A 27,743-nucleotide genomic window follows, 5' to 3' on the forward strand; every position below is an offset into this window, starting at 1 on the left:
GCTGCGCCTGAACCTCCTTGACACTAGCACGCCACGGTTTGAATGTGCAGGGCGGCTGTAACATAATCAGAGGACCGTAAAGACATTTGTACTCATGAAGTAGGTCTTGTTTGGCACTTAAAGCTGCGTTAATATCTGAGTTAAAAGTCCAGTGTGAGAGAATTTGTGACTTCAAATGGTGAAACTACAGATTGCAGCAAATGGCCTCTAGCTGGTTTATCCTTTCGGGCTCCCGTAGAAACATGGGGGCACAAGATTGCAGCCTCTGAGCCAGAACTCCATGAAGAGGTGCCTCTCGTTTGTTATAGCCCAATGAAAACACTGCTGACAAATGCTCAAGGACCAGGAAATACAGTTCTATCAAAGGTCCACATTTGTGGGTTTGGAAGCTCCTTGATGTGATGTAGAGAAGATTGATGGGGACCCTAATAACGGCGCTAAAACACGACAATGCCGACAGCTGCTTTAAGGACCAGGAAATTCAGTGCACCAATGGACCATGTTAGAGTCATCTTCAGACAGGAACTCTGGACAATGTCCTCAGAATTGGGTCTGGACAGAGTTTGGTGTTCGCGTGAGACCAACACAACAGGACAATCAGACACATTCAGAAGTGAAGGTGGGGTGGCGGCTGGAGCCTGGGTCAAGCATGCAGGAAGTCAAAGACTTGCCAGTAATTATCCAAAGTGTTTCTAGTGGCTTTACTGAGGAGCTGGCAGGAGCATCGTGTGTAAACACCACACTCTTAAATCTGAACATGTAATCCAGCCTCTTTTCATCGGTAATGTGTTTTAAGTGCAGATGATTCAGGGACGTTTCTGTGGCGTTCCCTTAATAACAGCCGAGGAAATCGCATGGGGTAAGAAATTAATGGAAACCAAGTTGAAAAAGAAATGATATAAAAATAAATTACATGTGATAAAAAAGGGAGATTAAAGCCATAAACTCACATTTATGTGAGTGTGCGTTTAAGTTGTGGCTCCTTGCGTTTGTTTATATCTTCATATTGATATTGAGTTGTCTTTATGGTCTGTGGGTGCACGGATCTGACTTCTTCCCTCTGGAGACTCCTCCCATTGAAGCTATTGTTTATCGGTGCTGCTGATGCAGCTGTTTGTGTGTGTGTGTGTGAGTGGGTGGGAGTGGGCGGGTGCGCGGGGCGGGGGGGGCAGAAGTGTACGAGATCGCTGGTGAGTGGCGAACGGTCCCCAGCGCCATGTGGAAATCCACCAAGACGACTTCCTAGGAAACTAATTAATCGACGCCACAAGCTCATTACGCTCGGTTAAAACAATTAGCATCTGCACATTGCATGGGGGAAGCATTGTCATTTCAGGCGAGAGAGGGGCATCACGCTGGGACATAAATGCCTGCGTGTGTGCGCGACCGATCAAAGCCGGCGTTTCCCCCATTCGAACCAGTGGAGCTGAGCGCTGTATATGGCAGATGTGTGCATGAGATCTATGGAATATCTAAGGAGGAGCGCACACTGCTCAAAGTAAGCAGGTTTTGAGACAACTAAAGTCGCTTCTCACGGGTGCATCCAAGTCCAGATGTCCACCGGAGAGTCATTCACTCCTGAGAATATCCACAACTGCCCTGAGAAGTCCCACGTCAGATCTGTGGATAGTGTCTTTGAGGGTCATGGGGAGCTGGAGCTAATCCCAGCTGGTACATCCTGGACAGGCACATTTATAGAGAGTGTCCAATTAATTCCCTATTCTGTATATTTTTGGACTGTGGGACCTGGAGAACCGGGAGACCATACAAACTCCACTCAGAACGGTCCTATCGGTCAAACCAGGATACGAACCAGTGACCTTCTTGATGTGAGGCAACAGCTACTAGGCTGCCGTGCCGAGAAACTCTACATAATCTGGCCAATGGTCTGTCTCCTGCGTGATGCACCTGTAGCTCCACCCCTCTTAAATGTTCTGGAGATTCTTCTGCTGTCGTGAAGACGTGACTCAGACAATCCCCCCGCTGTGCTTTGTCACATGTGAAAGGCAAACCCTGGAAAAAGTCTGGAGACCGGATTTCCCGGACATGGCTGGTGTAAAAGTTGTCATGTACTTCTTTTGGGATTGAGGCTCTCTGTCCCGAGCTCCTCCCACCTGTTGGACACATGTAGATGTGTCACAGTTGACCCGAGTCAGTCTCTGAGTTCTATGCCCATATTGTCACGTTTTTCCCTGAATGTTGGGGCCTGACCCCGATGCTGGAAGAGTGATCTTTCCTCTGAAGTCTAACATGTATGTATCTGCATGGTAGAACAGCCAACAGGAGGCGCTCTTTCTTTCTCTGAGTCTCCCATCACACTACGGGATGTCCTGCAATCAGAATCGTCAAATCAAATCTGTATTTAAAGATCTAATATGTAAGAATTTTTTAGGACATCTGAGGACTCCTCTGCCCATGCCTTCTTTTTCCCAAATGTTTCAGGGTTAGGGTTTGGGTCAATACACTACCTATACAAACACGTATACGTAGTGTATTGATTTTCTGCCAATAATTCCCCTAAATGTAGAGTTTTGATTGTAGCCTCCCTCCTTCTGAAAGTGGGTGTGGTGAGGTCACGGCATCCCCCGCTCAGATGTGGAGGACATATGTTTGTCTCTAACCCATAAACCCTCAGCTCCTCAAGCCTCCTCTCAGACATTAGCGGCTCCTCCTCGCCCCTATTAGAGGCTCAGTCAAACGATCCATCCATTCCCATTGAGTGTCGACCACATGGAAGGCCCATTTCTTCCCCGTCGTGCCGAAATGAAGGCGACGCGGACCGCTTGACAGGGTAATTACTTTTAATGAAATAATACGGCCATTGTAGACAGCAATTAAAAGTCGCTCTCACTCCACTCATTAGCGGGAACTTACAGTTTACTTTCATTCCTCTGTTTTTTAATGATCCGAGGGCAGGCCTGTTAAATCGAAAGGCTGGAGCATGTTAACCCCCGGGGACCGGCCCTTAGGTCCTGTTGACTGTGAGAGCGCACAAACAAAGACAGGAAGAGACGGTAAAGGAATAAGAGATAGAGACATGGAAAAAGGGAGAGAAAGTGCGATTCCACAAAGCGGTGAAAAAAAAAGAAGAGAAATAAATACTTGATTTGAGAAGATATAGACTATACACAAGTGAAATGATCTGCCAGTGCAGTACGATTATTACACTTAGTAAGATTTCTTTGAGGTAAGAAAATATTTCTGGGTGTTACAAGTGAGATGTTCTTTAAATAAGTAGTGGAAAAACGTCATATAAGCTCAAAATTAGCGAGTAAAGGTTTTTTTATTTTTAATTTAAGTGAAAAGTAAGACATTTGAAAACATAAATGATCCGCATTTTTCAACATTTTGTGACATTTTATGGACCAACCAATCGATGAGTTGGAAAAGCGATTAAAATGGATTAAATGGTGATGAAAATAATGTTAGTCGCCGCCCTAATTAACAACACTGGAGAAGAGGATTGTGTTGATACCGCGATGATTCATTCTGCTAATCAAAGTTTAACCAATGGTTTAGCTTATTGTGTAACGAAAAATAACTAACGTTACTCTAATTACGCAACAGCGGTTTGTGCTATCGGAAAGATTCCGACAGTTTCTGAGCCCAACATGTGGTTATTACGGTAATTTCACTTGCGCTGTTGCAGGCGAATCAGCGTCTTTGGTACCAGAGAGGAGTGAGTTTGGACATTGAAACAAAAATTTAAATACATGTGTTGCTATTCAAATCTCTTATTTAACATCCAACTACAGTGTTTTTGTTTTTTTTTAACATGCAGTAAATTGTAAATAACTGCCAGATATTGGAAGTTATTCTAGAAAAATGGGGGAAAGCAACTTACTCACAGGATCATTTTCTGTCCCTTTTGTGGTTTTGTGGGGTGAGTTACCTGCGTGATCCACCAGAGACTGGTGGGGGGAAACCAGGTTTTCTGAGTTTTCAGAGCGGCTGATTGTGGAGGTTTTATCTGTGGTTCCATATCTCGAGAAGAACTTTAAAAACAAACACGGAAAATGCTCTTTAACACATGCCAGCGAGCTGCGAGAACTCTTTGCTGAGCTAACAAATGCAAATTGACCACCATTTCCTCGCTAAAGTCACATTTCCATATTGTCTTAATGTTTTCTCTCTCTCTCTCTCATTCTCTCACTCTTCCTCCACTCGTCCTTGTCATGAATTCACAGCCAATGAGGCTTTTTCTAACGCTCCGTTCTCTGCCCTCCGTCTCTTTCTCTCCCCTCTCTTTTTTTGTCTCCCTCTCTGCAGCAATTTGGAAAGATTTTAGATGTGGAGATTATCTTTAATGAGCGAGGATCCAAGGTAAGTGAACTAGAACGCCAGCTGCTTCATTACCATGTACTTCTTCTGTTTCCTAATGATGGCATTAGTGTAGTGTGTACACTGGCGGAGAGTAGTGGTCTCTAAGCCTGGTCCTGGAGACATACATCCACCATGCCTCCCTCTCTCTCTCTCTCTCTCTCTCTCTCTCTCTCCCTCTCTCTCTCTCTCTCTCTCTGTCTCTCGCTCCCTCCCTCCCTCCCTCCCTCCCGTTGTTTTTGTTGTTGCAGCTCTAACCCAAGTTGTGAATCATTAGCCCTGTCAATCAATTCATTATTGAGCTGTTTCGCAATTCACTTAATCTACAAAACAGGCTGCAGGTCCTCGAGCTCATGGAATGGAAACCACTTGTTTTAAAGGAACCCGGTCTACTTTGAAGCCTGATGGAAATTCTATTCTACATTATTCATTTTTTCACAGTCATTTCTGTTTTTAAAATTTGGGATAACATCATTATTAATAAAAATAATAATGATAATGATAATGATAATGATAATAATAATAATAATAATAATAATAATAATAATAATAATAATAATACTAATAATAACATTATTCATAATAATAATAATAATAATAATAATAACAACAATAATACTAATAATAATGATAATGCTGTAGTGTCAGGGATGCTTTGCCAAATAAAGAAAGTTGTTCATGTTCATGCTTATCTAAAGTGGATACTTGATCTAATGGAAGTTTTTATACATTTTTTAAAAAAAGCTTTTTGCTATGCTATATTAAACATGACATATATGATTTTCTTTATAGTTTTGGACATTATATTCTTCACCCAAAGAATATACAGTTTTTTTTAACTGATTTACGGAGATAAATGTGTTTTTGATCAGCTGCTCCCAGATACCAAGTCACAATCCCACAGCAATATAGAGAAAGTTGGGATTTAAAAGAATGAATAAAAATTGACAGAAAATCAACCTCAGAGTCACTTCCTTCAAAGAAAATAAAAGCCCTGCACTTTTGCACCACTATTCGCTGTGTTTCTGTCAATTGTAACAAAAACGGTCAAATTTGATCCAACTCGAATTAAACAAACACGGCAGCATCATCATTATTTTAAGTGGGGACAAAAAATGGGTGAAACAGAGTGACAAATCCACTGTAAACACACTCTAAAGTCAAATATCTGCTGTTTATCGTCATCTGTGTTGTGTGACCTAAAAATTCCTTCCAGATAACACCTGGTTTATTTCTTATTTCTTTCTATTTCTTTGAAGTCACTTTTTATTTATTCTATGTTATTTAATATAATAAATATGATGAGAGTTGAAACAATTACTCGATGAATCGATTATTGATATTGAACCGGGAAAAAATCGTCATCGTGATGCGACGATATCCAAAATCAAAGACCATTTATCTATAAAATATCAATATATTTGCCCAGCCTGAGGAACATACTTGCGCGATCAATCTGATTGATCCGTCAAACGCTGTAGAGACAGGAAGCTGCTAACAAGAGGACTATGGAAGTAAGAAGTCAATGAAATATAGATTTAATCATTCAAAAATATTGTATTTTTTTTGAAAAATAATAGTTCTTACATTACAAGTTTCCTCTGTCGACATCCGACAAAATAATTGTAAATATCTAACGTTTGTCAGATTATAAACGTTAGATATTTACAGTTATTTTCTTGGATGTCGAAGGGGGACGAGTTCCAGACGGACAGCGACTCCAAGCCTGTGACGACTTCCGGTCCAATGAGCTGTCGCTCCGAAACTCAGTAGCCAATCAGCAGGCAGCTTCCTAAGGCCCGCCCATAAATAAAAAAACAAGTGAGGGAGTGCATTTCAAACAATAAAATACAATATTTTTGAATGATTAAATCAATGTTTTATCTGCTTCTTAAAAAGTATTGATTGAAAATATTGACACAAGTCCACTTCCATATAGACAGGGAGCTGCTAACAGGAGGACAATCCCTGAACTGTCCCTTTAAACTGTTATGTTTATGTAACAGCGTGTCGGCGGCGTATCTTCCGTCATGTAGACGCTATTACGCTTTTCACTCTCACTTTAAACCGAGATGAATAAAAACGCCACCAGAGAAACATCACCGCGGTATCCGTCTCCGAGTCGCCTACCGTGGACAGGTGAGAGTGAGGGGGGGGTGGGGGGGCGGGGGAGAGGTGTGAACAGCCCAGTGCTCTTCATCCAGCTGTTCATTTAATGGAGTGTACTAAGCTCCACAGCCCTCCATTCATAAAGCAGACAGGCTCCCTGGCCGGCTGCTGAGGCATGAATACTATTGATTCCCATTCATACCTGTGAGTGGTTTCGGGCAGCGGTCTGAGCAGGAAGCTCATGCAGGAACCGGGCGATGCCGCTGCCGCCGCCGCCGCCACTGCTGCTCTCAGCTCGCGCTGCCAGACAAGATTGAGCACCGGATAAACCTGCCTCCTCCGCCGTAACAAGCATTTATTGTTTGTGCCCTACAAAGCCATTACCCATGATGCCTCTCTCTCTTTATAACCCCCCCCCCCGCACCCTGTGTGCTATATAATGAACCTACCAGGCCATTAATAAACAATCTATTTCCTATGAAGCTTTGGCAATTTGCATTCAATATGTTTGTCTCCTGTGAAAAATGGTGGCGCCACTCTCCCCTCTTGTAAGCTAATTATTTGCGCATGATAAAAAAAAAAGAGAGAAGAAGATAGAGGGGGTAACCACAGTTGGGTGAACGTCCAAAGGATTAATTTTGCCCTCAGTTCCTTTTTTTTATTTCTTTATCTCTCTTTCCCCCCAAGGACAGGTCTCATGTTATTTATGCTACGAGTAGCAGCCGGCAGATTCTGCGTATGTATGCATACAAGATCACGCCGCTCAACAATCTCTCACATGTATTACATGCTCAAGCAATTATCAGGCACCATACACCTCCATAAGTGTATATAGATTTATATTTATATATAGAAACCAAAGGAACGGGACTTGTTTGGCCAGCATATCTTAATGCTTCCACTATAGAGCTCAGGTCCAGTCTCCCAGTCCACATAACTCAAGGATGTGACAAAAAAAACCCCAGGGGACAGAGGGAGACACAGAGCTGTAAGTGTAAGTGGGGGTGGGTGTATTTTGGTCAGGGTTTAGAGTCAACATTCTCGCTCGTCTCCATCCCAGAGAGTGGGGTTTTGTCCCTGTGTGAGAGTTATTAGTGCGGAGAATTAAAAACATGGCTGCCGGTGACAAACCTCATCGAGTCTGAAGTCCGTGGTAGACTAAGAAAATGTCCATTACCTTATGAAGCTGTGAGACAGTTATTTTTGACTCTATAGTGTCACTCTCTCCACACCAAAGTCCATTGAAAAAAACTGCATTTTTATCTCTCAGTGAAACAGGAGCTCTTTCACTTTGGTTCATCTGAGAAAATCATTACAAACCCTGAAATCACAAATTCACTGATTTACTTACTCGTGGAGGCAGCAGTAGACCAGCAGCTCCTGTTTCCCTTGAGAGTTAAAAAAAATGCTATTTCTCTCTATGGACTTTGGTGCGGGAGAGTGAGCGGCTCCCAATATGACACAAATGTCGGTTTAAAGTTGCAAGGGGCTGCCTCACAAAGTGAGATAAAGTGGTAAACACAATCTTGGGATATTTCAGAGCTACACTGATGCATATTTCATTAGGTGAGCCACTTTCCACGTGTCCACGATGACAGCACTTACTGGTTCTTGGCACACACAAAAAAAAAAAAAAACACAATTACACCTCAAGAAACCAGAACTATCCCTTTAACATTTCTGTTTGGAGAATTAATCTTCACTCCTCTCCTGTGTTGCTCGTGTCTTCAGAGAAAGACAAAGGCCGTGTTGCCGAAGCTTTTGTAGATAATTATACGACTACCGTGACGGCGCAAACACAGTGTTCTGTGACATTCACCCGTGGCACCGAGGCTGTGCTGTTTAATTGGGTAAAGCAGGCAGGTTTTGTTGCCGCCGCTGTTGCGTGAGGTCACATCACCGCCATCCTCTCTTCCTCCTCCTCCTCCTCCTCCTCCTCCTCTTTGGATCTCTCTGTTTGCTGTTTCCTGACGCCTCACTAACTGCCTCTAATTAATCTGGCTGCTTACAACTCGACTTCTGCTGCTCACCTTCTCCTGTCTTCTCACCTTCCCCCCCCCACCCCCTCTTCTCTTCTCTCCTCCCTTCCCCTTTCTTCTTCCTGTGTGTGTGTCCAACTTTCCCCCCCCCTCTCTTCCTTTTTTCTCCACCGGCGGCTAACACGGCGCTCTCAGGGCTTTGGGTTTGTAACTTTCGAAACAAGCACAGATGCTGATCGTGCACGGGAGAAACTAAATGGTACAATCGTAGAGGGACGCAAAATAGAGGTGCTTTCATATTTTTTTCCCTTTCTCGCCATCGTTTGTTTTTCTCCACGTCCACTGAATGCTGCCTCTTTAAAAACCAAGGCATTTGCATGTGTCTGCGGTGAGTGTGTGTGTGTGTGTGTGTGGATGCATGCGTGCATAATGGTGCGTATAAGTTGTTCTGACTGCGACGCACGATTCATTCACGTCAACCTGGACGCACCAGTTGTCCATCATGACCTGACAATGCGGAATGAGTGCATGCTCATCATCCTCTGGGTTCCTGTCAAAACTAGAGAAGATCTGCATCCCCCTCCCTTCCTCCTCCTCGTCACCATCGTTTTTGCGTTGCCTGCTGTAATTCTGAGACGAGCGGCGCAGCCCTCCCCTCCCCGCTCGCTCATTCTCATCAGGTCAATAGAAGAAAAATCAAAGCACCGTCTGTGTTTTTCTTTTTGGAATCCATTTGTTTATGCAACCAATTACTGATTTTGGAGAATGCTCTTGTTTTGTTTTGTTTTGTTTTTAATTGTATTTGTTGTTATTCAAACCTGTGGGTAATTGGCGCATGCTTTCCCCCCTCTCGTTCCAGTAATTTATTAATGTGTAAGTAAGAGAAGCGAGACGATGAATACATTCATGAAAAGGGAACACAATCACACCAAAGTGCAACAAAACATGTTTATATAATCACTTGTTTTTTGAAACTTTTGACTCTACGGTCGGTCACTAATCGCCAGCCGTCTCGTGTGAACAGGTGAACAACGCAACAGCACGAGTGATGACAAACAAAAAAGTGGCCAACCCGTACACGAACGGTAAGTGCTGAAAGTGAAACAATCACACGACAGAAGAATACAGAAAGTTTCCACTGAAGTTCTCTAAGTTTCTCTGAACTTTCTTCACCAGGCTGGAAGCTGAACCCGGTGGTGGGAGCTGTCTATGGTCCTGAACTGTATGCCGGTAAGAGGCAAAGGCCTTATTCAGAAAATCTCTGGCTCTTTTTGCATGATTTTAAGAAAACATATTAATAAATTAAAAGAAAGGAATCGTATTTTTTCACATCTGGTTCAAACCATTTTGGATTTCAACTGCATTTCAAATCTGATTTGAAATTGAATGTTAAACACAACCTTGTAGAATTTGATGGTTGTGTTCAGGGCTGGCACAAGTTTGCACTCCCATGATTCATTATTATTATTTCTATTAGTCACGTGAGGTTGAATTCCCATTGCACTGCCCGTCTTTGACTCCGCCTCCACCACTTCATGTGGATCCTGAAAAACTGCCACACATTGCATTTTTGTCCGCTCAGGAGTATGGTTTAGCTGGTGTCCTCCATTTTGACTCTTATCAGGGCCCGAGCACGAGTGCCAGTGGCCGAAACGGCGAGGAATCTATTGTTTTCCTTCAGAATCTTCTTCTTCTCCTTCTTATTATAATTCTGTGGCTTTACGGTCATTTCTGAGGGCGTTAACATGCATAAAAACTTCTGACGGGGCCAAGAGAGTGTGTTCAAAATGAATGTAAGCTGCCAAGCTGCACTCACGTCGCCCTCTTCTGGACCACATTGTAGTGAATGACTTCAGACGGTCTGCTGTGCTTCCAGGCTCCATATTTGAAGAAGTTTTTTAATGCTCAAGTTTGAACTTTCAAACGCATACATTAAACAACACCAGTTGTAATATTGGTGAAAGTGGTATTGAGTCACTCCTCGTCTGGAAACATGAATTTGATTTGATTCCTTTCAATTAACAGAGCTGAAAGTCTGTCTGGAAAAAAAAAAAAAAGAAGAAGAAGATCTGATTTGAGGAGGAAATCAGATTTGCCTGCAGTCTGAACACACACTGTTTCTTTTCCTCTCTGCCTTCCACCCCACACCACAGCCCGGGGTCCAATCCCAAATCTGACCCCTGAATTTCCACAATCGGGCTGATCCTGAACCGAGTGAACATGAAATTCCTCCTCAGATCAAAGTGAATCCGCGAGCGGCTCAGATAAGCAGTGGATGATCCCGGCTCTCTCTGAGTGGCTGAAGGAGCCTGAGCCTTTGTTTGCACGGTGTGCAACTGTAAAGCTGGAAAAAAAAATGATTTCAAGAGCAGGCGCCCCCTGCAACTGTTATCAGATTGTGGAGGCTGCTGCCGTGGATGGATTTGCCAAGTGCGGCAGATTGACTTTTACAGAGCTAACCGAATAAGGGAGATTGAGTGAGCGATATTGTTGGCACCTTCCCTGTCGAAGGCCCCTATTCCTTCTGGTCTCAGTAATGGAGGAATGAGATGAGCTCAGTGGGGTTTTCCCTATCTCTCCCTCTCTCTCTCTCTCTCCCTCTTCCTCTCCCCGCGCCTCGACATGCCAGCTTTATTGCTGTATGTTATATGAACCCTTTGCATTTTAATGAGGGGGAAATGGTACTATTTCATTTGGAAGAAGTGCTGAGCACATCGCGCCACTTTAACGGCTTTCCTTTCTGCTCATTAGACTAAAATCTGTTCATTCCCCGGACAGCTTTACGGCGAACCTCTAAATAACTGTCCATGACAGAAAGCAGTCATCTATCATTTTTATTCCTCACCCCCCCATCTCCTACGCCCTCCTCCCCCCCCTGCCTCCCACCTACTTCTCCTCCCCCACCGCCACCATTCACTCTGTTTTGACATCTTCCCCTGATAATTACACACACACACACACAAACGAACAGACCTACACACTCTCTCTCCTCTGCGTACGCTCAAACGTAGAAATCATGAGTCAGGTGTAGTTTTTTATTTTGAATGAAAAGTCTTAATGTGTGAGAATTACACGCAGAAAACTGCCTGAAAAACCTCCCCTGCTTTCATCACATCCCATCTGGACTGTTACGATTCCCCTCTCCTCAGTGCATCCTCACATAACTTCATCCTGTATGTGAAATATGTGCAGCAGCGGCCACTACTGTTCAAAACGGGAACTGCAGTTTCCTGAATGTAAAAAATTGGAACATGACGGGGGAAAAAAAGAGAGAGCTGCACCTCGACCTGGTGATACGTCGTGTTCATCCACAAAAAAGACAAAACTGTCCAAACATTGGACTTATTTGGTTCATTTTCATGTGTCAGCAAAAGGGGCTGAGCTTGGAAGTGAAAGGGTTAGAGGGAGGCATCACATGACGCGACAATGTCCAATATCCAGCTTCCTCTTCAACCTGCAACTGTCTTCAATTTCCTTCCTAGTCTTTACTTAATGCTGTCTTGGTCTCAGACCAAAATACCAAACTAAAACATAAAGTTAATAGTTTACTTTTGGGGACGTGGTGGTGGCATTGGTATAAGATGCTGACCAGCACCAAAATTATGTTTTTATTTTGAAGGGATAAAGAGATTAAAACCTCATAAATGTCATATGCTGGACCTTTTAAGTCAGTCTAACTTATGTGACCAATCACTGACCTATATACCTACACACTCACACACACACACACACACTCAGAGAGAGAGCGCTGTCCCTTGCCCTGCTTTTGCACTCAGACCAAGGCATTCCAGCACACAAAAATAGATAACCTATGTAGAACACAGACACTAATACACGTCTCCTCTTTCATAATACACTCTCTCTCTCTCACACACACACACACACACACACTTCCCAAATCATCTCATAAATCAGAGGGAGTGTGGTCCACCACTCCAGGCAGAGGAAGCAGGAGGGGCCGGGGTGATTTATTGGCTGCTAATTTTTCAAGTCGTCTTGACATGGCGCTGGAGTTTGCCAAGCCTAAACGACAACATATGCTTGCCAGCTGGGAAGATGTGAAACATAAATAAGAGATACATTTTTTGAAACAAAACCACTCTAATGAGCAGGGAAAAGTCAGTTTTAGCATAAAAAAATGTCATGTAATAAAAAAAAGAACTCTTTGACTGAGAGGCGCTTTTTTTCCCTCCACGTAACAAAAACATAAATTGGTTGCAGGGAAATAATCATAGCTACAGTTAATATACTTTTGGTGGGAGTAAAATGGGATATAAAGGCGATTAATCACTGTTTATCAGTCCTCATTTCTGTGCGGGAGATCAGTAAAATTGGTAGCCATAAATCCTGACTCGGTGACAGCGCACTTCGTCTCCATTCGTCCTGGTGCTACAGGTTTATTGTCCTCAAAACCCATTCAGGAGAATGACGGATGAGAGCCTCACGCCAGCTCCCCGCTCTTAACCTCTTCCAGGGCAGATTGGCTCCTCCTACTGATGGAGGAGGAAGGGCAGGAGGAGGAGGAGGAGTAAGGGTCATACAGGCAGACAGCACCAATCCTGGGTCAATGTCCTTTTTGCCACTAGACATGAGATGATATGGAAATTCCCTGGCTCGATTATCCTGAGGAAAAACATTCCGCCTGCAATTCATGACAATATTTATGATTTAATATACATATATATATGTATATATATACAATATATATATTATATATTAGATTCTCAAACAAAAAAGGGTGCCACATTTTGTTTGTTATCCATAAACTTTTAGAAAACATCAACAGTTTTCCTTTTAAAGTGTTGAATGTCTAAGTTTTATTAGAATTCACCTCTTAAACTTGTTTAAGTGCTTTGTGGTGTGTTCAGCCTCATACTCCAGTGGAATATAACACAATCAAATTCACATACTCTATATATAATTAAGTGATGTTAAATATAAACAAATGTCACATGTTACATTCAAACCTTTGTCAAAAGAGTTCACTCAATGCTGATGATCGGCTCCACGGAACTCTAGAAACTGTGTCTCTCGGTCGGCATAGCATGTGTTGTTTAGATCTTGTGTTCCCATATATAAAGTTTGGGAGACACTGACATGATGTCACACTCCTCTGCTAACCTGGACTCTTTAGTAACTGTATGCATACATTATGTAGATTATAGTCTGTTTTCAGTGGTGAGTAGAATAGACATCATTAAATTACATCTTACGACGCTGAAGCACGGAAAAAACAAAATGAATTAATCACAAAAAAGACGTTCAGAGGCAGATCTGTATGCAGCACAGTGTTTCCGGGCCCCGTCTTAAAAATAATTGGCAAAACTTCTGTGAGTCGCTGGACCCTTTCAGCACCATGGACAGCTGCCTCTCCACAAATGGCCAGAATTCCTTCCTCCGGAGTTTATATGGAATTAGATTTGTGTCAATATTTCCAAACAACACTTTATGAATTGAGCAAACAAAAATTAATCGTATATTATTTGTTTGAAAATACACTTTCTGTTTGCAATGATCGGAATGTTGGCCTTAGAAAACGTCCTGCTGATTTGCTACTGAGTTTTGGAGTGACAGCACAAGTGACAGCACAATGGACGGAAGTAGACACTTGGACTTGGGCTCCGTCCTATAATTGTAAGTATCTAACTTTTGTCAGATTATAAACGTTAGATACTTACAGTTGTTTTGTCAGATGTTGACGGGGAGGAAAACTTGGGCAACGAGTTGCAGACGGATAGTGAGTCCAAGCCTGTGACTAGTAGTTCAAAGTAATTGTAAAAGTATCTGCCGTTTATAATCTGACAAACGTTAGCTATACTTACAAGACAGACAGCGAGTCCAATAATTGGCAAACTTCTGTGAGTTGCTCCTTGGCCCTGGACTCTTTCAGCACCATGGACAGCTGCCTCTCCAGAATTCCTTCCACACCAGCTCACCAGTGCGTTTTTCCCGCCACAAAGGTGGGCTTTTTCCGGAGGACTCCCCGAAAAAAACCAAAAAGAAGCTTCAGCAGCTGTGTAGATGACAGAGAAGAAAGGCTAATTGCCATCTTAATATATGTCGACAGATCCTCTCATTGTTGGAGTGTACGTTAGGGGGATAATTAAGCTCCAGACTCTTGATTAGATTAAGCTGTTTTTTTTGGTCCCCAGTGTGGATTAAGTGCTCGTTGCCCGATGTATTTGAGCGGGGGAAGTATTAGAGGGATCAACCTTGTGGAAAATCAGATCTTTCTTTATGGGAGCCGGTTATGACCCCATCATCGGCACAGAGCTGGATTACCTCAGGTCCGACTGGCTCTGTAGGTATTGAGCTTCCCTCAAGTTGACACATATGACATATGAGGTGCAGCGTGACCCCGCCGCCCTCCAGCACATAACTCATATTTTCTCCAGCTCCAGAATCACCCCCCCTCTCTGACACCACCCCCACCCTCATGCTCCCTCCTCCCCACTGGAGAAGGTGTTTGACTTTGGTGGCTGGACCGGGGTTTGTGTTCTCATACACACAACAACGGCTGTTGTTGCTTTTCATGCCGGCTTACTAAGGTGTGACAGTGCCTTTGATTTATGGGTTATTATTGAAGCAGTGTAGCCTATCGCCAACTCATTACCAGTTTACATTCACATACATCAGCGCGTGCATATTGCATACAAATTTCCCCCGAAAGAAGGAAAGAAAGAAAGAGAAAGAAAGAAAGTCACATTTATTCACACAGCACTTTTAAAATGACAGCGGTTGAGCCATAGTGCTTTACAAAAAGCAAAGGGTTAGACAAGTCAAAACAAGACAAAAGACACTGAAAACAAAATGTATATATGAATACATTATCCATATGTATGCGTGTATAATTGCCTTTTGTATATACTCGAGGCTCGGATTGTGCTTCAGCACAGTGGTCTTGCATTATTATGTTTCTACAGCAACGTGAAACGGCCATCAGACAGACTTAGCGTGCATTTTAGCACCTTCAGTATGAAAAATGAAATCTTAATACGCACACACAAAAGAAGAATGAAAGATTATTGTATAGTGTAAATAAATGGGATGTAACTGTGGATAACAATCGTGATTAAAATCCTTAAACTGTGGTAAGGCCTGCAGTATATGAAATAATACTCATTTTATTGTTAAAAGGGCCACCGTAGTTCCCTGACACACCTGGAGAAGGAGTGAGGTGTGAGCAGAGTAGTCCTCAGTTTGTTGCAGTGCACAATCTCACCATTAGATGTCACTAATTCTTACTCACTGGACCTTTGTAGGACCAGAAACATCAATATGTGAGTTCATTTTAAATACTAGAAGAAGAAAAATAAGATTTATGTTTTTAAATGTCATTTAATGTATTTAACATTTGAACGTGCAAACGTGTTTTTTACTAAAGGAAAATGAAAATAAAAGTTAATATAATAATATAAATAATATGAAAAGATGATCTAGTATAAAATAGAATGAAACTGTTTGTTTCTTGTTGTGTTAAAGATGTGTACGTTTTATTATCTGCAAACATTTTGAATTGATTTGAATTTGGACTGAAATTAATTCAATTAAAAACAAGGGAAGCAAGAAAGAAAGAAAGACGTACTTGGACTTTTTTGAGGTCAATAAAAATTGCACCGTTTGTACACACAAACGCCCTCAAATCTATCAAAGAAGATAGTTGTTTGCCCTTTCGTGACTCGGCTCTGATGTCCACTGCTCCAGAAACAGAGACTAATTTAAATGTCAAGGTCAACATTATAAATCACCGGGGTGTGGGGCGGTCACATCCTGTGCCGGTGTCCTGGGTGGGCGGAGAATGTGGGCGTTACCTGGCCAAATGAGACGCAGAGTTTTGAATATGCGTGCGGACCTGCTAATGGAGCGTGATGTTAATGGCGGACGACATTAAACCTGGCTCTGTGTGTGTGTGTGTGTGTGTGTGTTGTTTTTTAAAAGCACTACCAATCTGTCTGCCTGTCAGCCTTTATTGAAGCAGCGTGGTCGACCATGATGGGCTGCGTTCATAAGGATCCTCGCCGTTTTTTGTCCATGTGACACCACACTGCAGATACTATAGAAGCCATTTTGTTGTTTTATTATTATTATTATTTGCACACACTTAAGTGATTGTGCATTTATCCACGAAACCAAGATGCAGCAGCAGTGGGCAGTGGGCTTGCTCGGGGGCACCGCATGCAGCCTTCGACCTGTCCTTGGACTTGGACCAACAACCCTCCAGGTTACAAGCTCAATTCCCTTCCTCTTGGCTGCATTTCACACGAATTTTTTTTCTAAAGATTTTTTCTATAGCCAAGAGACCAAAACATAAATCTGGATGGTTGTTTTTAAACAACAAAACTAGTGGTAGCTTCAGGGTCTCTGCGTACGAGAATGAAGTTTTGTGTCGTATCAGTGTTTCGGGAGCCCTATAAGTTTATTTTTTGGGAAAACGGGTCCCAGAGTGAAAACATCTCATCACCAGCGTGCTAACTTTGGGTAAAAGGGAAACCTGCTGCCACCATCTATGCTGTCTTCTTCTTCTTGTGCAAGCTCCGTGTGTTATTCTCCGTTTTGGTTGTGTTTCCGTGGTTTCTATGGCAGGGATCACACACGTGATCAACTGTTATTAACCGGTGGAGAGAGTATACGTTCGTATTAACATCTCCAAGGGATACAATACAGTATGGGAAGAAAGCCCATAAAACAATTCTCAGTCCTCTGAGGGGGGACGCTGGGATTTCATTCACCAAATGACAATGAAGTTCTTTTGTGTTATTTTAACCCGTGTTCCTCACCACCACAACCGATTCCCCTCACCCCACCCTCTCCTCCAACGAGATCAGAGAGGAGCTCGCCATCGCAGAGCGAGCGAGCGAGCGAGAGCTGATTGGAGACAAACCAAAGTGGTCTGTGATGAATTTGCCCAAAAAATGTCATGGAAATGAAGGAAGAAGAATAAGGTGAAGAGGGGGTGATGAGGAGGCGTTGCCGGGGATGAAGAATAATGGAGATGACTGTGCGGTGATGTACTAGGCGTTGGGGGGGGGGGGGGAGGAATGAGGGGTGGAGAGCAGAGAGAAGAAGGGGTGGGGTGTGAGGGAATTTCGATTGCTGGGAAGAGAGGAGGGCGACTTCATCAAGCAGAGAGATCGCTGTGTTTGTTTGTGACTCACACAGCAGCTCGTAATCAAACTGGTTAAAGGTTAAAGTCCAATTTATACTCTTTGAAATGTGTTGAGCAACAGAAGTGGACAGTAAGAAGTTTCATTCACCACCTCTACTGTATACACCTGTAGAATTTCCGTATTTCGTCCTACAGGGTGACAGATCGGAACTGTCTTCATGTAGTAGACATGTGATCCACAACCGTAGGACCAAAACATCGGCAGCCTGATCACACTGATCACCTCTCGCTTTCCATTGTCCGCTCAACGATCCATCACCGTTCTATCCACGGCTTCATCACATCCATCCACTGAAACCTTCGCCCGGAGCATAAATGGAAAAATGTGACGGAGGACGTTTCGACGCTTCTACCATTCACCCCCGAAGCCTCTCACCTCCAACCTACCCATTCGTATTGTGCTGGTTTAGCTGTCAGCAGAGAGCATGTGCATCTGCGTGATTGGCTGAATGTGGTCTCAGGTGGGACTCTGAGATGAAGGGGGGGTCACACTGAGGTTTGGGCCTCGGACGTCCAGCCCATCTGCTCCATCTCCCCTTAAGGGAAGTTCTGAACATCTAGTCAGGTTGTTCATCAACCTTCACCTTCCGTTTGTCTCTACCCAACGCACAGAAACGCCCTCTGCTTCCCCCCCAGTCACTCGCCCCCCCCCCCCCCCACTGTTCCCCTTGCTGCTAGCCCATTGTGTCTAAACTATGCAAAAGCCGTGGTGCGAAACTAGTGGTATTGCATCCATTACCTGCCTGTGCTTCAAGGCTGCCCCTCACCAGGCTTCGGGAAAAGGATGCGTACAGCAAATGTGGATCCTTGCTGAGTACGGCACAAAGCAGCGAGCTGGGAAAAGGCAGAGTGCTCGATGAGCCGCACCTAGAAAAGATTAAATCTATTGTTTCCTTGTCTTACGCATAATGCATTCTGTCACAGGGAAAGCAGTGCCACATGTCTCTCTCTCTAATGTATTCTGTCATAAGGTAAGCAATGCCAAACGAAGGGTGTTCTCTGAAAGTCATTTTCTCTTCTTTTGTGTCTCTCTTTTCTCTTTTCACAGTAGCAGGGTTTCCCTACCCTGCCACAGGAGCTACGGTGGCCTACCGGGGTGCCCACTTGCGAGGTCGAGGGCGGGCTGTGTACAACACGTTCCGCACAGCTCCGCCGCCACCACCCATCCCGGCTTACGGAGCGTGAGTATTGAATATCCGATCTCGTGTGTGAGCGTGGTTTTGACGAGACTTCCCTGCTCCAGTTTCACTCGCTTTAATGTACAAATTTAGACGCATAAATCATAGTAACATTTGAAATGAGAAACATTTATGTGATACGCCTCGAGCCCCTTTGTAAGCACTGTGAAATATGGGGTAAAAGACTGTCAAATATCAGACGCAGTTCAAGGTATAGTGTGGTTGTGTGAGGTACTGACACTTTTCCTATTGCTGTCCCTGTGCACAGAGAACCAGCGTAAGACTTGCAAACAAAAGGCGTAAATGTGTGACATCTTAAGACCATGTTTGCTGCCTTTTCCTCACTGTTGGACAGACTTTTGTGTGTGGCTCAATCCACAGCTCCTGTGTCCCTGTGAGCTAAAAACACAGGTTTTCTCTGTGGGATTTGGTGTGGGCGAGTGATCCTTATCCTTCAGTTATCTTTGCTAAGTGGTTAAAAATCACTGTTTCCTTGTGTTCCTGCCGGCAGCCGTGTTGACAGTGAACGCAAACATCTGTGTCTCAACCCGGTTCTCGGTGCTCACAGCACGGAATTTGTCTCGGTCCCTCACACTTAAGTCTGTTAATACTGTTGTTTGGGGAATGAAATCTTTGCCGGTATCTCCAGGTATGTACACGTGCTCTGACTGTGTCTGTCCCTATATTTGTACTTTTGCCTGTTGACAAAGGGAAGAACTAACAAAGCCACAGGGAGAGCTGTAGAGAGCTGTAGAGAGCTGTAGAGAGCTGAGATAGCGTATTACTGGGCAGATCTCACTGGACTGTGACCGGGGCCTCTGCTGATCTCCCGGCTTTGCGCAGCGCTGCCTCACACTCAGCTCTTATCAGCGGTGGTGTGTGTGTGTGGCCGTGGGAGAGGTCTGACGGAGGCCGACCGAGGGCCCCGGCGTAGCTGTCTATCTGTGATTAGATCAGGATCCATCTTACTGCAGAGAGTCTCAGCACTGAAGCCGGGACTGGAAATCCCATGTCCCTCTTTTCCACCCCTCCCTCCCACTCTGGGGCCCTTTGCTCCTGATGGCAGCTGGTTGATTTATATGGCGGAGTCATGTGACGGCGCTCCATCGCTGCCTTCCTTTTGTCCTCCCCTCCACCACCGCCACCACACCGCCCTCCTGACAACACTGCAGCAACTGGAAAAGACAAACAATTTTACCAGAGCAGAAAATTGGACGGGGATGTGAAACGGTTGCACTTTTTTGCTTTAATGTGTCATTCATTATTTGTGGTACAGCACACTAAAGCTGCTCAGAGCTGACCTGGCACAGGCCGAACAAATGGTTGAAACAGAGATTCAGTAGTTCCGCAGCACTAACACTGCTTTTCCATCTTCTTTAATTTCACAGGGTGGTGTACCAAGATGGCTTCTATGGTGCAGAGATCTATGTGAGTACAGTTTGCTGTCCCCCCCCCCCTTGCTTAGATGAAACAGAAGTAAAGCAGACGAACAGCCCAGCCCCGGAGACAAAAACGTGATCTCCTCAGCCCCGCCCCCCCCCCCCCCAGCATTCTCCTCAGCCTCGCTGCCAAGCCGGTGTCGATTAGGTCTCTGTCTGCTGTGCCAAGAAACCCAACAACAAAATTTAAAACCCCCTCAGCTCCTCCCTCATCTCCCTGTCCTCTCTTCCTATGATCTCAGACTTTGGCAGCGAGGCAGACCCGTGCTCAGTGTCCCGTGTCAAGTTAGGTCATTTGTGCCTTCAGATTTGCCTGTTTGTTTATTTTGTCTCGTTGAGGTGGCTTGTTTTCTGCAGCCCTCGCCCACTTCAAGCCATCTCTTTACCTTTGTGTGCACCCAAGAACACATCCACACGACACCTAAATTCTGCTCCGGGTGCACCCACCGGGGGGGCTCAAGAACTCAAAGGAGTTAATGGTCTCAATTGCTAGTTTCAGGTCTTATTCAAAAGGATGTGATGTCAATTTGACTGACTATCCAATAGATTCCAGTTAAAAAACCTAAAATGGCTGCCCCTCAAAGAGCCAATCACGTGCCTTAAAACAACCAGAAGACTACATCCTCTCTTTTAGACCCTCTGACGATCATTTTAGTCTACACGGGCAGAAATGGAGACCTTTGAAAATCATGACTCAGTTTCCCCGCATTGGTTCTTATCGGCCAACAGCGCAACGATCAGCTGTGAACAAAAAACCCTCCACGAACACATCATTTCAGGCCAGATCTTTGTTCTCATTACAGAAATCGTTACTCTCACTTTTCACCAGCGCTGCCCTCTCATCAGTAATCTGTGAAAATAGGCCATGACTTCCTGTTGACACATGCATGTTTAAGAAAAGTCTTTCTTTCCGTCTGACTGTTCGTCGGATAACTGTCCAACAGTTTGCGTGACAGGCTTTAAACTTGGCCGGCGACTCGGTGAGGTCACCGGTGAGTGCAGTGCCAACTTTGATGTCGTTTGGATACGAAATACAAGAGATATTGGGTGGATGAGGGGAGGGAAAAAAAGGGGCACACGTTGAAAGGCTACTGGACTACTTTTACAAATTTACAAATCACATTTTATGCCCCACTGCATGAAGTCTCCAAAGACACGGCCCAGCGCGGTCGGTGCCGGTGGTTCACATGATTTCATTCATGCACATAGATTCAGATTATTTCGTCTGGATACAGATCTTTTTTTTTTTTTATCGGGGGGGGGGGGGGGGGCGGGGGGACGTGGATGTGTGTCCTGTGGCCTCACAGCGTTTTGGCTGGGATTGCCCTGCTCCCGGGCCTGAGTGGAGCTGCTTTCTCCGGGCCATCGCCGTGTGGGAGATAAGGGGAGCGACTGAAGATAAAGGGGATTAGCCGTCCCTCTGGAGCTGTCCGTGCAGGCGGGGTCACATCAGGCACTGGTCCTGCGTCCGCGTCGCCCTTGACAGAGGGAGGCGCGGACGCTCGGGAGATAATACCGAAATGACCACGTTGTCCCAAGTGGACATCGCGCCGAATGTTTGCGTGGAGGATGTAATCTGTCCCTTTAATTTGAGTCCACACACTCTCATCCGGACGACTGCCAGTGTGCGGGAACAAAATGGTGAAAACCCAGAGATATATGGCTTACATAGCACCATGCCCCCCCCCACAAACACACACACACATGATAGGACTGTATTTCACTGGCTTTTATTGTTGCGACAACCACCGCTGCCACAGAGGACGACACCCGGGCTGCGCTTTGACTGATCTCTCACACTAGCTCTACCACCTCCAGCTAAGTCCTGTGCCCCACCGTCCCCTGACCAACGCCGGGCCAGGTCGCTCCATCACTCAACCCGTCAGGTCGTCCCCTGGTGTTTTACCGCCATTAGTCTTGGCGCTGGTCACTGCACTGCTTCAGACTGACTGAGTGGACGTGAAGGTCTCCAGTGACCGAAAGGGAAGCTGTCCTTTAGCCCTTAGTGTCCTTCGCAATTATTCAGTGGACACTAGCTTGTTTTTAAAAATCAATCTGACGTGTCAAAGAGTCCCCTTTTGGAAATAAATGACCCAGCTGATACATGAGCAGAAGGGGAGGGTCGGGTGCACATCAGGGTCGGTTGTGGTGTCCACTGAAACGCTTCTCTGTGAAGCGCTGGTGAATGAGCTCGGTGGGTCTTTTGCAGACGTTGGGAAATATTCAGATCACGTGATGTACTCTTAGTACAGTAAACTTTTCACAATCTGATTTGGAAGGAAAGTTATGTCAACAGGACACCTTGTGGCCATCCAGAATAGTGCACGTCAATCCACTATTCACGCTAAAGGCCACTGAGTTACGAGGTTAATTGTCCTTTATGGCGCCGCAACACATTTTGCACTTAAAGATTCATACATGATTTATGTATTGGATTTAAAAATTGATTTCGTTTAAAATAATTATTGATTTCGTTCAAAAATGCATACGCATTGTGCTCCGGATGCACCTGCCGTCCTCGACACTTTTTAGAGCCCGTATAGATGAAGAAGTGTAAAAACGCTGCTGATTCTGTCGAGTTTTCGACGTGTTTGTAAGCAAACAGGTCACTCGTGTGTATCCGACCATCATTTTCCTCGTCTTGCCAAACCTTTGATTTATTCGTTCACTGGTGGGTGTGTTTGTAAGTTCAGCTTCCACCATGTTTGTTGTGGTCAAACGCAGTAAATAGTGTACATCCACGTTAAGGTAAATTAGCTCTCATTCAGGAGGAACACAAATATCAAAACGTCCAATTATTGGGTTGCATTTCTAAACCAACGCATATTTCGTCAGCGCAAACACAAACATGGCAACTGATATTGTTTGATTTCATGACAATAAATGGCAACCCTTTACAGCTGCTGGCGTCGCGCCTGCACACGGGCCGGTTAATCCCCCGCGTCCCCAGTGCACACATACATGTATAAATATCCACTACATACACTGCATGTGCTTATACATATGCATGCGTGTGCCCGTATGTGGACGCTCACATAGATGAATGCACAAACACACGACACAATAACAAATGTGCGGCACTGCTGTGTGCAGGATGTGACAGAGAGGGAGAGTGATTTATCGGGCGTGTTTCTTCGAGGGGCAGTCGCCGTAATCAGCCCAGTCCCGTGGCATTGGCCCGTCCCGCAGGAAGTCATCTGCCTCAACTGCTGCCACTTCCTGTCCCTGTGGAAGTGACCTTATAGGGTAGAGGGAACCGGAGCGGAGCGGGATCCAAGCGCTGGGCCCTGACCTGATTTCACGTGGCCGCCGCCTCTCTGCACGCCACTCTCCCTCGGACGTCTCCGCCTCCGCCCCCCGCCCGTGAGCTTAAAAATGAATGAAAACATGCATTATTAAAAGCCACCTATCCACCGCGTGGACGCAGATGGGCACACACTCCACTGGCGCTAATAGAAAAACAGTGGGAGAACAGCTTCATTTTTCAAAGAGAGTAATAGCAGCACTCCACAATGAGGTCTTTAATTCCTTCCCCACTCTGGCAAATGAATACAGCGGTCCTGACTCCCCCGACGGTCCGGTCGCCTTCTGCCTTCCTACTTCATTTGCAAGCCAGGGGGGTCGTGTAAAGGAAAAGGGGGCTCCTCAATAATGCAGGAGCAGAGTCTCAATCTTAAAATGAGCTGAATTTGGGGAGTTGGCTCTCACGTGGCCTCTGTGGTGCTGTCGCTGCCTCTGGGATAAGCCTCTGGTGCCCCCCCACCCCCTCCCAGAAATGCTGCTTCTCCAGAGCATCGTTCATCCTCGTCCTGCTGCCGAACACACCATACATCAAACAGCACCCTCTGGTGTCTGACAGCGCACCTGCAGCAGAGCAAACGTGGTCCTGATGAACAGAAACACTGTGCAGTGACATTTGGCAGCGTGCGGCGATTCCGCGGCTCCGTGTCTGTGTTTTGTTTTCTTGTGTTTTCTCGCGTGCGAGAGAGACAGAGCTAACCTTTTCCCGGAGCAGGTTGTTATTAATCATTGATTAACACTGTTTTTATTGGTCTGTTTGTTTGTCTTACAGGGCGGATATGCAGCATACAGATTTGCCCAGCCCACCACCACCGCGGCTTACAGTGACAGGTGAGACTCCGCCGCTCATCCATCAAGTGTCTCACGGTGCATTGCACTGCACAAGGACCTCTGAGTGTAGTATCATTATTAAAGGGACAGTTCAGCTTTTATTAAGTGCGGTGGCTACTGATGACAAATACCAGTGAAAACCAACCTGGGACGTGGATGTTTGCTCACTCTGAAAACATGGGCTGTCCGCGGGGGACATGAGGAAAACAAAATGCACTTAATAAAAGGCTCACCTGTGTCTTAAGGATGTCTTAAGATTAATATTTGCCACTTGCCTTTTCTGCGTACACAGGGAGGTTTGTGAATTGTTCGCTCCTCCGCACCAAAGCCCATCGAGTAAATCTGCATTTTTAGCTCACTTGGACACGAGAGCTCCCGCTCTACTGCTTCCTAATTAGTTAAGGAAGCAGTAGGTGAGTCAGAGGAACTTATTTCCTTCACCGACGTCACAATATAACACATTTGAAGTTACTGACGGAGGCAGCAGTGGATCGACGACTCCTTTGTGTGGTGATGAACAAATCGCTGTTTTTCTCTATGGACCTTGGTGTGGGAGAGTGAAACCTTCTGCCCCCCCCCACCCCCACAGAACACTGGAAGCTGTTGTCCATAGTAAAACTGCGTTCAGGCTCATGTACAACAGACAGTTACACCAATCCATTCATGTCTGAGTGAATTGATTTGTCACGATGACAATGAGAAACAAAAACTGTTGCAGGGTCAAATTACAAACTGATAGAAGAAGCAAACATGTGCTCTTATTTGCTGAAAGAACAATTTTACAAGAAGAAAAAAGAAGAAAAATGCCGTCTAAAGGCCAAACCAGGGATGGGAGCATGTGCGTGATGAACGACAGACCACTTCACCTGCGTTTTATAACATTCACTATGGGTTATTTTCAGTTTGCTGGGTTTTTTCTTATCTATTAGGCAAAGTGCTGCATTCTTTTTAGCCCGGAGCTTAAGAACGGACACACACACACACACACACACACACACACACAAAAAGACTAACCTTGTTGGACTCAATGAGAAAAGCAGTGATATATGTCGTGACTCTCTGCTTGTGATGGGAGAGCAGGTATATCACTGCAGTATTTATGAATGGCCTCAGGTCTGTGGAAGGAAGGTTGGCAGACAGACAGAGAATCAGAGAGAGAGAGAGCGGCGGGAACTCTATCACTTCTGAGTGATGTCACTCCGGTTCAGGTGTGCTGCGTTTTTGAGGAGCCGTCGCTGATTCATTTTTCGGCCGCCGAAAGCCGTTGTCAGCCCGGGATGTGGCGCCTGGTTTGGGAATGTAATCTGGGAAGGATTGAGCATGTCACTTGTGATAACGTACACCCTGCCCGAGAGCCTGAAGATCATATCGATAATGTAAGATTTATCAGACCTCGCCGCGGCTCGAATTATGAGCAGCCGTGCTCGGCAAGAGCAGAAATTGAACAGCATCTCTTTTTTCCCCCCCTTCCTCTGCTCCTTCTTCTTCTTTCCTTCCCAGAGTGATTTAATTCCTGTTTTTCTTGCTTGTACCTTTTCCCTGAGAATTAATGTCATTCGCTGCCATATTGTTTGTTTCCTTTTTGAATAAGCGCTTGGATCAATAGAGGTTTGTCGGTTTGTGTCTCGCCAATACCTTATCAGATTTAACCGCGGCGCTGTCAGCCGATCATGAGAAAGAGGTCGTCGGGATTGTGGGACGCCTGGACGGTGTATGATCTGAAAAGCCTTCAGTGCTCTCAGGTTGGATTACCAAAGACCGTTAAAGGGATAGTTTTTGAAGTGTGAGGACACTCCGGACACTGGAAGCATGTATAAAGGAATAAAGCCATTTTCAGCCCCTTCACTAAAGTAACTAATAAAAATCCATAGCTGTGTCGATGATGTCACGAGACTATGGTTGCCACGTTATCTTGCCATTAGACAGCTTTTTAAACCACTCTCTCTCTTCCTCCTGCACCAAATTCCATAGAGAAAATCAGTGATTTTATATTTCACAGAAGTTGTTGATGCATTTCTGCCTCCATCCGTCACTTCAGCTGTGTCATTTTGTGACTTCTGTGTTTGAAATCTTTCGTTCAGCTTTACTTTAAGTGACCACAAACTTTCCAAAGGAGGCAGCAGTTCATCAGCAGCTCCCGTGCGCCCCGCAAGTTCAAAACTTTAAAAATGTTATCAACGGACTTTGGTGTGGGAGAGGGAAAGTTTCCACTCGCGTGTCCATACCGTCGAGTCGCTCGTGTGAGAAGTCAGTCACAAAGTCAGGGCCCTGCTGCCAGGTCTGTGGAAGCTCTGTGACATTGCGCGCCGGGGTTTGACCCTCACCACGGTCAGTACCGCTCTGCTGAGAGTCATTTCGCAGATACATTAGCAGCAGCACGGAGCCCGTGGGGTTCGGTGCTCGCGGATGATAAGAGGACCACGGAGACTCCCCTCTGACCATCTCATGGCACCGGCCTCCTCCCCAGGGAGCCTTTTCGCCTTTTCCCGATTCCACTTCCTGTTCACTGACCTTGGGTGCTGCCGGACTTTAATGGGCTGAGCCATATTTAGATCTTATATAACCCGACGTAGTTCACACGAGAAAAGCCCTGAACGCTGTGTGTCTTGTTGTCTCCTTGAGGAGAAATTTCTTCCCTCCCTCTCCACTTTTTTATTTTTTTTATTTTCTTATTCCTGGTTGATTTGGTGCCCTCAGTCCTTGGCTGGGTGTGCCTTATCTGCTCCGTGCAGACCCTCATTTGCAAGCGTGCACTGAGGAGGAGAGGAAGAAGTAGTAGAAGAGAAGAAGGGGAGCAAGTAAATAGAGGAATATGTGAAGTTGAATAAATAAATAAATAAATAAATAAATAAAAGGCACACACACACACACATCTTGTCCTGTCTCAGAAGGAAATTGGAAGGATTAGTTCCAAACGAGTAACAATGAAAAGACAGGGGGTGTGAGCCCAGTGTGCAGCCTGGGTAAACAAGAACAGGGTGAGAGACCAAGCCCCGCAGCAGCAGCAGCAGCAGCGGCGGCAGCAGCAGCAGCAGCAGCATCAGCAGCAGCATCAGCAGCAGCGACCGTGCGTCTCCTCGGCTGCTCCATTCTTCCCCTCCATGCTCATTACCTATTCCATCCACCCTCATCAAGATGACAATGAAAAGACAAATGGAATTCACCAACCTTTGAACTCCCCCTCCTTTTCTGAACCCCCCGCCGCCGCCCCCGCCGCCCCCGCCGCCGCCCCCCCGGAGGCTGAGGCGGGAAATAGCTGATTGTGTTAGAGACTTGAAAGAGTCGACTCGGGGGGGGGGGTGAGCGTTAAACAAGCATGAGGCTCAATCCCATTTCACTCTTTGCCCCGGTACAACTCAGCATTATACCTTGGGATTGTGCATTGACTTCTAGGCGCGGGGTGCCCGGATACTTGTTGACG

General features: G+C 45.3%; 1 protein-coding gene across 11 annotated transcripts in view; it reads left to right on the forward strand.

Annotated features, from left to right (window-relative positions):
* The window catches only part of LOC131474972 (RNA binding protein fox-1 homolog 3-like), a 519,357-nt gene that overhangs the window by 477,957 nt on the left and 13,657 nt on the right, over nucleotides 1-27,743 (forward strand). For 8 of the 11 annotated variants that reach the window (XM_058652721.1, XM_058652722.1, XM_058652718.1 and 5 more), the window contains 7 exons: nucleotides 4,270-4,323; nucleotides 8,604-8,696; nucleotides 9,433-9,493; nucleotides 9,585-9,638; nucleotides 18,623-18,755; nucleotides 20,141-20,180; nucleotides 24,264-24,322. In XM_058652721.1, coding sequence (XP_058508704.1) covers nucleotides 4,270-4,323; nucleotides 8,604-8,696; nucleotides 9,433-9,493; nucleotides 9,585-9,638; nucleotides 18,623-18,755; nucleotides 20,141-20,180; nucleotides 24,264-24,322 — 494 coding nt within the window. The remainder of the gene's footprint in view (nucleotides 1-4,269; nucleotides 4,324-8,603; nucleotides 8,697-9,432; nucleotides 9,494-9,584; nucleotides 9,639-18,622; nucleotides 18,756-20,140; nucleotides 20,181-24,263; nucleotides 24,323-27,743) is intronic. The other 3 variants (XM_058652720.1, XM_058652724.1, XM_058652717.1) reach the window with 2 other exon arrangements.

Source organism: Solea solea, chromosome 16, assembly GCF_958295425.1.
Source record: "Solea solea chromosome 16, fSolSol10.1, whole genome shotgun sequence".
Classification (NCBI taxonomy): domain Eukaryota; kingdom Metazoa; phylum Chordata; class Actinopteri; order Pleuronectiformes; family Soleidae; genus Solea; species Solea solea.